Raw genomic sequence first — 14799 nt, 5'->3', positions numbered from 1 at the left:
AAGAAGAAAAGTTTTACCATAACACAAGAATCCACAAGAAAAGATTTTCGAGCGTGCATTTTGGATACTTCAACAACGATTTGCAATCGTCTGTGGACCTTCTCAAATTTTTAAAGTCAATGAGCTAATACATATAATGAAAGCATGTGTTATTCTACATAACATGATCATTGAGGACAAGCATGATGATAGTGGGGGTCCGAACATGGAATACGATTAAGTTGGTGATCAAATTCCAGAACTGTTGTGCAATCCAACCTCAGAATTTATAAAATTCATTCAGCCCCATCATGAAATTAGAGACAGTTCGGCACATCATTAGCTACAAGCATATTTAATTGAACATTAATGGGAGATTTATTCCCAATAGTAGAAGGGAATTTCCTATTGTTCGATTCTTTATCTTTTCATTAGTAGTGACTATGTATTCCTATTTCAACATCTATCCAATTTAACATGCTTGCATTATCTGTAATATTTTCATTATATGTTTTCTTTAGTCTAAAGGGTCATGTAATATCGAAATTAATGACAACTAACATCTATCCATTTTAACTTGCCTTCATTGCGTACTTGTTAAACGTACAAATTATAAAATACAACAAGTGCCAGTTATAGAAATAATAAAAATACAAGTTATACAAATGTCCTTTGTGAAAAAAGAATAAATTACAAAAAATGTGGTAATCATCCATCCAAACTAGCTCATCTTGCCAAGATCTCACACTGAAGTTACTGGAAATATACCCCCTGAATGTTAGGCAATGTACTCACATCGAGCAACATTATTTGCTCCTCCTACTCCGATTGGGCAATTTCCACCTTCTCTTTCTCCAACTGAAGTCTCTTATCCTCTTGTCTACTTTTATTTTCCTCTCTCTCTCTCTCTCTCTCTCTCTCTCTCTCTCTCTCTCTCTCTCTCATATGCCATCTTCCCAGCCTTGAGTCGAAGAAGCTCTTTCTCTTGATCACTTGACTCCTCCATAAGAGTAAACTTATGCTTGCTTAGCTTCAGAATTTCATCTGATGACATTCCTTGAGCCTTACGCTTTCCTTTCTCAGATTTTCTTCCAATTGGCCTATCCAATTAGATGACATCATTCTCCACAACATTCTCGGCCTCTGTACCACTAATTGAATCAGGTGCAACTACTGAGGTATGCGAATATGTCGAGGACATCGTCTACCTTAGGTTCATCTCGTCCTTTGTGCCACACTGCCTCTATTTTGGTTGGTCCTTCAACAGCTCGCAACAATGTTCGAACTGAAAGAAAGTTTTCTCAAGTGATTGGTAAATGATCTTCGCTTTGTCGAACTTCCAATTGAAGCATAAAATGAAATAATTAAGATCAATCAAAGGTAAGGAAACATAACGCATAAATATCATGATAAGAGTAAATAGTAATATAAAAGTGAAGGCTTATACCTTGTCTTGCTCAGTCATGCCATTTTGATTCAAGGATTTAACTTGGGTGAGTCAAGCACAAAATTTGCTCGTTGTCTTTTGAATGGCAAAGCATTGATAGGTTAAGGACCCAACAGTCTGCTTATTTGTATTTTCTTTGTACTCATTGAAGTATTGACTAATTGTTTCCCAAAGTTGGGCATGTTTTTGGTCCGTTCTTTGGATGACATCAATGCTACTATTCATCCATGCAACGACATGTAATTTTTCTTCTTCGAGTGTGAAGTTTGCACCCTTGGCTATTTTTTTTTTAGAGTGAGGCTCTACTTGGGGTGAGAGGACGGGTGGAGAGTTATCTAAAGTGACGGGAGATTGTTCACTTTGACCACCATAAATGTGGTTAAATCGTGACGGGAATGAGAGGGATACTTACATGAGAACTACTTTGTCGAGAGAAACCAAACAAAATCGTTCGTGGTTGACGAATGCAATGTCGGAGAAGAGGGCAACAGTAAGTGGAGAGAGAGGGATAGGATGGGACCAACAACCGAAAGGGATGAGGAAAGGGATTGGGGATGTATAGTGGTTCCCCAATATGGGGAGACCACTGTTGCACCCCTAAAAGAAAACCCTAAAATAGGGATTCGAATGGGAGGGCATTTTTCCCATCCTCCTTAGAGTTTCTCCCAAATTTTGGGAAGAATAGTGTTATAAGCATCCAAATGCGGATGCTCTTAGGTGCTAAACTCAAGTCCTAAAGTGATTTTTAAGTTGGGTGTTATAGTACCAACCTCTCAATCACTTTCTCTATCACCACTTCCCCTCGATACAAGACAAACTATTTTACTATTAATGATGTTTTAGAAGAGTGAATTAGAGATCTACAAGTTATGGTGTGTCTAATTACAAATTAGTACTTGAGTTCTTACTATTTTCTTCTTACAAATTGAGATTTATGTCTTCAATTTTTTTTAAAATTTATATTTAAACTTTAAAAAACACGCAATTAGATACGATAATCAATCTCTTATTAGAAAACTAATGTGAGATTGCCACGTGTCATTAGTGTGCCATGTTCCCGTCATTGATTTGCTGACATGACATATTGATGTCACATGTTAGATAGTCAAAGACTAACATGAGGCATTAGCATGCCGTGCACCAATCTTTTGTTAGTTTTCTATCAAGAGATTGGCGCAGATACTTTATTAATTTTTTTTTTTGAAAATTTGGTATTAATTTTACAAAAGTTGAAAATCTAGGTTTCGATTTTTACAATATAAAAACTCAACTACTAATTATCTAAAAAGTCGTATTTGTTGTATAATTTATTAATCTCTTTTTATTTTGAGTGCATTTTTTGGTAGGAATGTGGAGACTTTTATACACTCCACTCGCAAGATGTCAAGACTCAAGGATGCCCAACTTTTGAAAAAAAGATGCACCACGCATGATTATTTAGACCTAAATTAAAATACTATAATATAAGTCATAAGCCCTAAAATCCTTTAACCCTAGTTATTTAAGACTACCTCAGCCATAGCCTCGGTCCCATCTAGAGAGATGATTGGAAATTTGACGGAATTTGGTTGGCGGCGGCCGAACAACTACTTAAAGCATCTTCATTAGTTTGGCTAAAGTTGAAAGATGGTTAAAATTTAGATAATCTGTGCCAAAATGACCTTACATTGGATTGGGCATCTCTAAAATAATTTAGATTTTAGTTATAGTATTTTACCAAATATAACTAACTGCGGTTGCTTTATCAAACATTAAAATACTAGTTTCTCGTTCTAAGCAAATAAATTAAATTAATTAGAATATAGTTAACATTTAATATTTAGAATATAATTATTATTAACATTTACTAATATTTTTTAATGTTAATTTAATTAGAATATGATTATTATTAATATTTAATTGGTAGAATTACAAAGTGTGATAAAAATAAATTATATAAAAAATTAAATTAATAATATTTTTTTATTATATAGAGAATAAATAGATAATTTAATGTGGAGATTAAATTTATATGAAATAGAAAAATGTGAATTCATGTGATATTACACCAAGTCGTGATTGAAACTAAATTATATTGTATTACTCATGCAATAATCTAGAGCCTTAAAAAACGCAAGAGGGTAGCAAAATTAAAAATAAGTGCGACAATGATAATAAATTTATATAAAAGTAAATCTATAAATTGACATGATTTGAAATGATATATTTAATTTATTTTATAATAAAATTAATTTTATAATTTAAAATATTACACAAGTTACGTTAATTTATAAATTTATTTTTGTAAAATTTTTTTTATGACTAAAGCATTTCTTAAAATTAAACTATCAATTCTAACCCTGTTTCATTTATTTTACGTTTGAAAAAACTTATTTTGAAGTTTAACCATGGAAGCTTATTTTTGAATTTCAAAGTAAAAAGTAAAATTCAAAATTCATCAATAAAATTAATTAAATAGTTGCTATTCCATATCTTCCCTGCACTTTCTCGGCATCCAAACATCATATTTCCGCATTTGACCAAACTATGCTGAATAATAATAATAATAATTACTCGTAGTCATAAGGAAGGATATTCAACAAAATACGGGAATCATTAATATTCACATACGGGGACCATCGGCTCAGTTTCACAGTTTGATCGCCAAGGCACAGACACAGACACACACCATGGGAATCATCGGAAACCTCAGTCCCGAGCAGCTCCAATCCTTCGACTCTCAAGGTCACCAAAACCAGTTAACCGAACCCTGAAAAGCTTTTCTCGTACTGTTCAACAACTTGTAATGTTTTTATTTTTCTTGTACAGGTTTTATTGTGATCGAATCGTTTGCGAGCCCCGAAGAAATGGACGCCATGAGAAAGAGAATGGATAAGTTGCTGGATGAGTTTGACTGCTCCACCGCCTCAATTTTCTCCACCAGGAACCAGGTTTTTATTCAAAATTGATTCAGCTTCTGACTTTCAAATTGGTATCGTGTTATTTTCGAATTATGGGATATCAAACGAAACTGTATTTGGGTTCTTTTCTTTTCAGCAACAGTTGACCGACAATTACTTCTTCGAAAGTGCCGAGAATATTTCTTTCTTCTTCGAGGGTATGCATGTACTTGTTAATCTTGAGCTACTTATTAATAGAATTATAATTTTCCTGCCTTTATAAATCCTGAAGGACCTGCCTTGTATTAATTTCCTTTTGTCTGTCTGAGAATATTGCAAAGAAAGTCTTGTAGTCTGGCTTATGACGTTGGGTATTCTGTAATGGTTCAAAAAGTAGATCCTAATATTTTAGTGAGAGAGGTTCATGTGTTGGTTGATGAATTGCTGCTTTATAAAAATCTATTGGAAATTGCATTTGCGTTTTTCTATTTTTAATTTGGTAAGAGCGTATGACTACTTTTGGTGTTTATGAGATGCCATCGATAGAGTGCTGTGCTCATTGATACTTATAACTTTTGTCAGAGAAAGCTTTTGCAGCTGATGGAAATTTAAAGCAACCCAAAAAACTTTCCATCAACAAAGCTGGCCATGGTTAGTTGTGAGGCATTGTGACTTCCACTACTTAGGAATTTTTTTGTGAGGGTTTTTTTTTACATATTTTCTCTATTAAAGTTTCCTGCACACTTTTCATTGACAAGCAATCTTGTAACGAACTTGGGTATATATATGCAGCATTACATGAGATTGACCCAGTATTTAAAAAGTTCTCGTGCTCTGAGAAACTTTCAAGTTTGTTATTCTCCTTGGATTACAAGAGGCCAGTGATCATTCAGTCCATGTACATTTTCAAGGTATTCCTTCTTCTTTTTCAATGATTTGTCGTTTCTTTGACATAATGTCCTTATGAAAACTCATTTGCTTAGCTGAGATATTGGGAAGGCTTAATTCATAGAAAGACATTTCAGTTCAATATTAACTCTCACAGTGGCTTGAGTGTAACACATTGTGTTTATTAAATGTTGATGGAATTTTTCAAAGATGATTTTAGATGTATGCTACCTGTAAAAGAAGATGCACTTAAACTAAGCATGAAAAAAAGATTTGCCCTCTTTGTGCAAGCATTTTGACGATAAGGCATTGAATACATTATTCACCTATCAAAAAAGGTATTGAATAAATTAATGATGATATGTTATTCTAAGTGAATACTTAGCATCATCATTGAAATTGGAGATGCACCTTGATACTCACATATGTACATACATCTTTTTTCAAAGATGATTTTAGATGTATGCCACCTGTAAAAGAAGATGCACTTAAACTAAGCATGAGAAAGATGTGCCCTCTCTGTGCAAGCATTTTGACAATAAGGTATTGAATACATGATTCACCTATCAAAAAAAGTATTGAATACATTAATGATGATATGTTATTCTAAGTGAATGCTTTGCATTATTGAAATTGGAGATGCACCTTGATACTCACATATGTACATACATCTATGTGTATAAGTGTATTTTAATTATATAGGAAAGAGGGAAAAGGTTTGATTTTTAAAAATTACCGTAATTCTTCTATACACTTTTTTTGGACTTGGGGTTTAGAGAATTTATGGATTTATGGTTTAGGATTTGTAAGGTAAAAAAGGTTTGACGAATAGTGCCAAAATAGTTATTTCTTGGGGTCAAACGTGTTTTTTATGCCAGCAGCAAGATTTGGTATTTCAAGGTTATTCAAAAGGTTTAATTGATAGGGTAAAGAGAAAAGGATTTGATCGCCCCGGGGGGGGGGGGGGGGGGGGGGGGGGGGGGGGGGGGTTGGCGGGTTGGTTGCTGTTACCAGCATGTGAACTGTACTTGTGAATGGTAATTTGAATAGTACACCGAGAAGGAGGAAAAGAAAAAGAAAAAGATAAAGAAAGCACGCTAAACATGCCTTGTAAAAATCGAAGTAAAATCTTATTGCTCAACCTTAATTTGTTTCAGTACAAGGGGCACACTTATGCCTCTAATCTACAATTTTAAGAGGACTAGAACTTCTATTTTGACCAGTACACAAACTCCTTATTTGAATGGACCATTATATAAAAGCCAATAAACTAAAAAAAGACTTAAGGCACCAAATAGCATAAAATTAAGGTAAAAGACCAATATATAGAAGCCAATAAACTAAAAAAAAAAAAAGACTGAATTATTTAAAAAAAAAATCTAAAAAGGCTTACCTTGACACTAGAAAAACCAAATAGATCATAAACTTAAGGGATTGGTGATTTATTTTTTATTTTTTATTTTTTATTTTTCCATTTCGGGGGTAGTTTTTTCATTTCATGCTTTTTCCATCCAACTTAACAGCTGAATTGTATAGGGTCACAAATTGAAACTAGAACTTCAAAATAAGGGGCGAGTTTAGTGGGGCATGTGAGAATGTAGTAGTAGTTTAATGGAGCAAAGTATATTATCTTAAAATAAACTGCTAATGTTATATTTAAATATCATGGAAAACCTGGCCTGGTGTCATATGTTGGTTTATCTTAAAATAAATTGCCAAGAGTCTGATGGCCTGATGATGGTTCTCCAAATGGAAAACTTAGGTTCGAAACCCCCCACCCACCTTGTATATAAAAAAAACTATCATGGTGTCTTGTTCTGGGGCCAAAAAGGCTTTTTGCTTGGTTTTTGCTTAATCATAGTGTGACGCCCCCAAACTTCGTTAGGGATTTGACGGAGCTTGAAGCGTCCGGACTTGTAACACAATGTCACATATCTCCATTCGTGATAGTTAGAGATGTAGTGCGCATAATATGCACATAACAATATGTAGTATTTACGGTGAATGATTTTTTTTTAGCAATACACAATGCACCATAATTTCTATATCCCAAAACATAATCATATTTCATAAATTCACATATCCAAAAGTTATAACATCGGTTTGAATTGAAAAAAGGTACTAGAGACAGCGCTTCATAATGCAAACGTGAAATACTACTAAACTAAATCTCTGAGCTACGCACATAACTCGGCTATAATGTCCAAAATCCTATCCAGAAAATAGAGTATTGATGCTATCAGCTCTACGTCATCTCTCTGTGGCCTATTCGACCTTGACCAGTTGATTGTGCACTGATTCTCTAGGTCCTAACACATCGTTTACCATTTCAGGGGAATGTTAGTTAGGACTACCAAGCGAGTCTTTTACAAATCTCAACAAGTAAGCTACTAAGCTACCAACAATATATATATGCATGCATGATAGTAAAACTAACATGTATGCATCAAGACATAGACTTGACCATACATGACGTGACTTGTAAATAACATGAATGAACATAACGTGACTTGACTTGTATGTGGCATGACTTGACATGGACATCAACTGACTTGACATGAACGTGGCAATACTTGACATAAACATGACCTGACTTGACATGAACCTGACCTTGTTACATACACATGGCTGTTTAACGTGAAATTGCGGATGCTCCACAACTCCCCAATGGCCATGTGCTCCTACCGGACCGCATCACATCAAAGGATTTGCGCTAGCTGTGAGTACATCATGATAACTGAACTGACACAGCTATTAAACGTGTAGTTGGCACCACCTGCTTTGGGTGCTTTGCTTCGCTCCAATAACCAATTACTTAGGTCTCATTCGAAGTCTGTTGACTGTCTTTTTTCAACCAAAGGGATTTCACATCCAATTTAAACACTCCAGTGTGGATAAGGGAGTTTCACTAGGATAATTATCATTCTAGCACTTGGGATCATGATAAAGTAAAGGACTCTTGCATGACTTAGACATAACTCATTACATACTCATGTAACAGATGACATGAAATTCATGACATGTAACAAATCACATGTAATAGATGACATGGCATTCGTGTAACAAATAAACGTATAATAGGTGACATGACATTAATGTAACATATAAATGTGTAACAGATAAATTGATAACATTGTATATTATCACAGTTACAATAAGCATAAATGACATGAATATAATACTAGCAATCTTACCACCATATGTACATAAATACATTGAGAGTAAGTTAGAGACTAACTTACTGTTATGACGCGTAACGTAAAACAAAGTGTAAATGAGTGCGAATTGAAATGAGATACTTTTCTAAGATTAGAATATCTCATGAAATTCTTATAAACATAAAACTTACTAATTTATAGCTAAAATTGCAAAGTTACCCCTCTACTTGTGGGAAATTACAATTTTGCCCCCAAAATAAGTATTTTGCATATGAACTCTAAAACTTACTAAAATTTACCTTCCTCATGTAAATTTTATCCTAAATCCAAGTATCAAATTAGAAAAATTTAAAACAAATCGAAACTGTCTCAAACAATCCTAGGCCAATTCACCCTTAGGCCAAAAACTACACTTTTGTTGCTACTTAACCATCCAATATACCACCATGCTTAAACCGAATGTAATGACACTCAAAAATCACATCCTATGTTCTAAAATCATGCTAAGACATCAAAACACACATTTCATAAAAACTTAAAGTCATCATATCAAGGAAAATGCCAAAACATCAAGATTAGGTCAAAATGAACCAACTCTTGATGTTCTTGGTCAAACAGTTTTAAATCAACTCCAAGGACTCCAACAGTCTATAAACACTCTCCTATCATGTTCATCATTCAAACCTAAGTGATAGCATGCTTGACTAAACGACTAAAAATCACTAAATACAACCTAACACAATTGGTTTGCATGAAAACTATAAAACCGTTTATAGCATGCTTTGGACTTAGAAACGAAGTCACTAGATCTTTGATTTTTATGCAATAAATCTTCAAATAACAAAGTCATATACCTCATATTCAAGTTCTAACTAGATCTAAGCATTAAAACTAGCATGTCATGGAAAAAATTTCATCCAAACAAAGCATCACACCCGAGAGTCTCTCAATTGAGTTTAAACCAAACTCTTGCATGTTCATCAACAATCCATCAAAGATATAAACCATAACTCTTCGAAAGTAAACTCTTAACACATGATCAAAGCCTCAAGAACAATATATACGAAAACCAAAGCCATAGGATCAAGTTTCTAGAACCAAAATCACAACCTAAGCCAAAACAGAAACTGTTTTGAGCCAGTCGTTTTTTATCACTTTGAAATCATACAAAATTCTTTTATAAAAATAATAACATGCTTTGAATCCAATCCTAACTTGCATATAAACATGTTAATTCTTTACCATAGGAAGATCTACCCATCATTTCTCCAAAAACTTCACAAAACTTTCAAAGTTCCACACAAACATCAAAACTATCACCAACGAGACCTTTGCATCATCATACTTAACTTTCACCAATCAAAACTTCATGAAAAATTTTCCAACACATACTCAAGTAAACTGGACTCAAAATAAAACAAAATACAGGAAGATTGAGCCACTGAAAATACTCACAAAGGGCCTGGAATGGAGAATGAGCTAAGTGTGGAGGCAAAAAGGCAAGGGGCGTGGGGTATAGATGGAGGCTGACATGGTGGGTGGATGGATGACCCTTGGATGGGAGGGTGGCAGCTAAAAAGGTAGAGAAAAGGGGGCTGCACAGCAGCTGATTTTCTGCTGCTGTTCTGGCTGAGTGATGGGGGACTGATGGGGGTGGTTTTCACTTTGCCATCAAGCCACTATTTGTGGTCAATCATGAGGTGGCATGACACCCTAAGTATGGCCGTGTAAGAGTGGGGAAGCTTGTCCAAGAAGCTTGGCCAAAAGGGGTGGTTTCGGTGGGACTAACCAAATGGGGTCTTGTTTGGGGTTTAGATAGGGTTTCAGTTATTGCTTGGCTCAAATCAAACTTTTCTTGGTTAAATGAAATTAACAAGATGTAAGGGAGTGGTTAAGGGTGTAAGAGTGTGTTATTTAGTGGTTAATTGCATGAGAAAGTGATTTAACTAAGTGATAAAACACTTAATCAAAACCGAGTGGTTTAGGGTTTGGAAACCAAATTTAGGGTTTTGGTTGGATTGCAATGGTTTGGGAATTCATTAGGGTTGAAACCGTCTTTTGGTTGACCAAATAGTGTTTTGGTTGGATGGAATAGTATTTGGTGTAAGAGGCATGGTGGCATCGCTTGAATCACACACTCAATTTCATCACATTTGTCCTTTACATGTGTCATAGAGTTTCCAAATGGATGGCTAGGATTGTGCCATGTGCCAACCAAAAAGTAATCCTAGTGATCCTTGGTGAATTTGGATATCCTACATGGCGATTTGATAGTTGTTTGAGCAAGTTGCTACATGGCACTCTCCTGGGTATTACTATTCACCCGAAAAATCTCGAAACTTTTTTTTGCACCATATAATCCTAAATATTTCTGTGAGTATAATGATGCAATTTGTTTCGTGAAATTCTACTCCTAAGTGCCTTAGTTAAATGGAAAGGCACTATTTAAAAAAAAAAAAAAAATAGAAAGGCACTCCTGTCCACTATTCATCCTAGAAATTCAAAATTTTTTATTTTACCATAAAATCCTAATATTTATCTGAGTCTAGTGGTGCAATTTGTTTCGCAAACTTATACCCCTAAGTGCCTTAATTAAGTTAAAGGCAACTCCTTCACCATAGTGGATTGGGATCCGTCTACACTAATGGACTAAAACTTAATCGATCGCTTGATTCGTGAAATCCTTTTGGGATTTCATGAAATTTTAAAGGTCTAAAGAAGTTCACCTATTGCATTTCTTTTGGGTCATTACACATAGGCTTCTAATGGGGGGATGTTTCAGGTCAAAATATGATATAGACTACCTATATAAAAAAAAATATGATATAGACACGGAATTAGGAGTTGATGGTGTAAACGGCTCTTTAGGTATAGATATTGTCATTGCTCATTTCATATTATTGGCTTTTAAATCATTGGACATTCTCTCTTATCAAGTTTCAATATTGCTTCAAAATATGCAATGCACACTGTTGATGAGTAAATTGCTCTTTAGGCATAGATATGCTCATTACACTTGTTGTGTATTATTATTGTTATTATTATTATTTTTTATCAATGAACAATCTATCTTATCAAGATCTAATATTGCATAAATAAGTTTACATGACCCTTTTAGAGCATGGAGTGTGTAAAAATATGTCTGGGTTCAGTCTGGTAATCTTATTTTGTTTCAATCTTAGTTGCAAACTATGTGCTTATGCAATGGCACTTTCTATTCCTTCCTCTGTTTCATATGAATTCTTCACATGCTCATGATTTGTGACTTTTTCCCCTTGTTATTTTTATAATTGCAGCTATGTTGAATAGAAAAAATTTTCCCCTTGTTTATGTTTTTTGTTCTACATTTTATTTTTCTAGTGAATGGACAAATGTTTACAGGAATATAGTTTAGAAGCCAGGCTCATGTCCCAAACCTACATTTTATGTTCCCCTGTATCGTACCTAACACGATAATAGTAATAATAGGTTTGGATATGTTACACGGACTAACACCACGACAAACTAAGGCTACATTCTTAGTTCTCGATACATTTTTTTTATTTTTATATCACCACACCATATCTAGAATTCTTAACCTGGTATTTTATTTGCAGCAACCAGGTATCGGTGGTGAAGTAGTGCCACACCAGGATAACTCGTTTCTTTTTACTGAACCACCAACTTGTACGGGGCTATGGCTTGCTCTTGAAGATGCGACAACAATAAATGGTTGCCTTTGGGCTATTCCTGGATCTCAGAAGAGTATAAACTTGCATCCATCTAGCCTTTTCCCTCTATGAAACAGGAAAAATTGGTATGTTTGGTGTGATCTAACTTTCTTCTATGCTGTGTGTTTTCCAGATGGACTTGTTAGAAGGATGATTAGAGGTGAACAGGGGGTTTCCTTTGACCGGCCTTCTCCAACATATAACCAAAAAGATTTTGTGCCAATTGAAGTTAAAGCTGGGTCTTTGGTTGTGATTCATGGTGATCTTATTCATCAAAGGTTGGTAGAAGAAATACCTTTTGTAGCTCTTTCTGAAACAATGAGGAAGAGTTTATTTGGTAGCAAGATGGCCTCAAAACTTGCTTTTTCCTTATGTTTGCATTGCAGTTTTGAGAACCAGTCCTTACAATCCAGGCATGCCTACAGCTGGCATGTGGTGGATACTGATGGCTGCAAATGGGCCCCTGATAATTGGTAAGCATCCAAGAATTTTGATAAGTATTTATTATGTTAGACTATAAATTAAATGATTAAATTCCCTCCTTTCTATTAGCTTAGTTTTTTAGATATAACATTGTATAAGAGTAGAGATCTTAAGTTTGAATCCCTCCCGACTTCACACTGTTCTCATTTTAATCATTATTCCTTGTCTTGGGCTCATTTATTTATGGGTAGCCTGACCCACACATGATTGGGGTGTTGGAATATAAATTAAATGATTAAGTTCATCTCTTCTTCCCATTAATTAAGGTTTTGGGACAAGTGGTGATATAAAACCGTATTCATATTTATCAATGGCTTCTCCAATCCACACACAGCACCGGTTCATAATGTATGAATCTAGATTTGAACTTACTCAATATACTTCCTTATGATTTTTTCCTGAACTTGTCTGAATGCTCCATCTGTCTTTAACTTTCATCTGGTCAATTGATCTGATTTTCTTATTATCAAAGCCTCTATTAGGATTTCTGAGTTCTTTATCTTTGGCTTTGATGGGAGAGAGAGAAAGAAGGGGTGGGGTTGAATAACCTTAATTAGTTTTATCCTGATTTGTTTCTTTGTGTTTCATTGTATCCATTTTATTAGTGAATTCAATATACCTCTTTCTACTAGCTTAAGTTTTTGGGACAAATAGTGATTGAACATTATATTTAAGCAGAGGTCTGAGTTTGAACTTTGACTCCACACTTCATTCCCATTTAATTTAATATTTCACTTTTTAAACCCACTTTTAAGGGGAGTTTGGCCCACACACGATGGGTTTGTTAGAATGTAATTTAAATATATTGGTCTTGCTACCTAGAGGAAAACATAGGCAGAAAAGTTGTATTGAAGAACTTGTGTTCATGTTCTGATGCTAGAAATGTTCTTGAAAATTCTTCTTCCCATTGGACTATTCGTACCTCTATGGAGAGAGTTATTGCATTGTCGGTGACATGCTTTCCTTAAACTGTCTCGAGAAAAGAAAAAACTTCAGTTATGCCCTCCACTCCCGTTCTATTTTCCTTTCCTCCTCAATCGACCTGGTTACCAAGACAGGTGACCTTGTTGGATTTTGAAAGGTTCTGAATGATAAAATTCCACATTTCTCTATCTTGAACTGCTTTATTCTAAACAAGAAATATTGATCTTAAATTTCTTTTTCAGGATCAGAAGAAAAGTGGAGCCAGAGCCCCTCTTTGTATCTTAATATGGCCAGACAATTCATCAAGAGTCTGTTTTACAAATGACCTACTTTTGCATCTCTTTTATATACCTTCCATCGTGAATAATCTTATAACATGTATGTAATACTTATGATTTATGCTTGTCTTGAAATAAATTGAGGTTATAATGGTTGGTTGTTAGAAAAGTAGAATTTTAACCCTAAGATTTTTCTTGGTAGAGATGGTCAACTGTTTGGTCTTATTTATGCTTCCTTTTTGAATGGCTAGACTTCGCCGACTCAATGCTTAGGCCAATTAGGCAATTGCCTAATGTCACGGACTTAGAATTTCCAAGTTATTAGTGTGGCTTTAGATGAGTGTTTTTTTTTCAAACCCTCTAAATAAGCCTTCCCGAGTCCAGTCAATTTTAAAGTCAGTATTTTAAATGCCATCGATTTGGACAATGTACACTCAAATTTTAAACTTTAGTTGCAATGTATAGTCCCTCCATGTGCTTTTAAAGGTTAAAATGTAAAAAAGTTGCACCTCAATCCCTCAACAATCACAACATATAAAGGCCTCAGAGTAGGTACATTTTACAAAAACACTTTAATAACAATTGTCAACTGTCAACTTCTAACCCCAAACTATGACTTTTTAACAATTTAAATAATCAGTTTTGATCTTACCATTAGGCCACATTTCATATTTTTTACCAATTTCTTAATAGGGGGAAATCTGTGTGTTAATCTTTTTACTCCTGAAATTGTATAATTTGGATAGGGACGTCGGATGGTCATGAAATTGTATAACTTGGATTAGGGGCCATGCCTCGCATCCTACCTTGCCAACCCAAGGTAGGGCCCCTTTCTTGTCAGATGCAGGTTGCGAGGCATCTGCCAGCATTTTGAAACTTGATAGGGCCCTGGCTTGCTCGAGATATAACCTGTCGGACCCGTATCTATAATATATATATAAATATATACAAATAGATTTATGATGAAATGATGTTCTCTCTCCTTCAATTGATATGAATTTTTGTGATATCCATATGACAAAGATAAAATTAGAGTGTATGGGATCAAATATT

General features: G+C 34.6%; 1 protein-coding gene across 1 annotated transcript; it reads left to right on the top strand.

The window, feature by feature from the left end:
* Positions 1–3987: 3987 nt before the first annotated feature.
* On the top strand, positions 3988–13933 carry LOC122311972 (phytanoyl-CoA dioxygenase). Its single transcript, XM_043126775.1, has 9 exons — positions 3988–4150; positions 4235–4356; positions 4463–4523; positions 4888–4956; positions 5098–5216; positions 11948–12095; positions 12195–12339; positions 12448–12534; positions 13711–13933. Exons 1-9 carry the CDS (start codon positions 4096–4098, stop codon positions 13751–13753), a joined length of 849 nt encoding a protein of 282 aa, XP_042982709.1. The 5' UTR covers positions 3988–4095; the 3' UTR covers positions 13754–13933.
* The last annotated feature ends 866 nt before the right edge of the window (positions 13934–14799 follow it).

The sequence above is a fragment of the Carya illinoinensis genome, chromosome 5 (assembly GCF_018687715.1).
Source record: "Carya illinoinensis cultivar Pawnee chromosome 5, C.illinoinensisPawnee_v1, whole genome shotgun sequence".
In the NCBI taxonomy this organism is placed as follows: Eukaryota; Viridiplantae; Streptophyta; class Magnoliopsida; order Fagales; family Juglandaceae; genus Carya; species Carya illinoinensis.
Note: the sequence above shows the minus strand (reverse complement) of the source record. Positions and strands in the feature narration are given on the sequence as shown.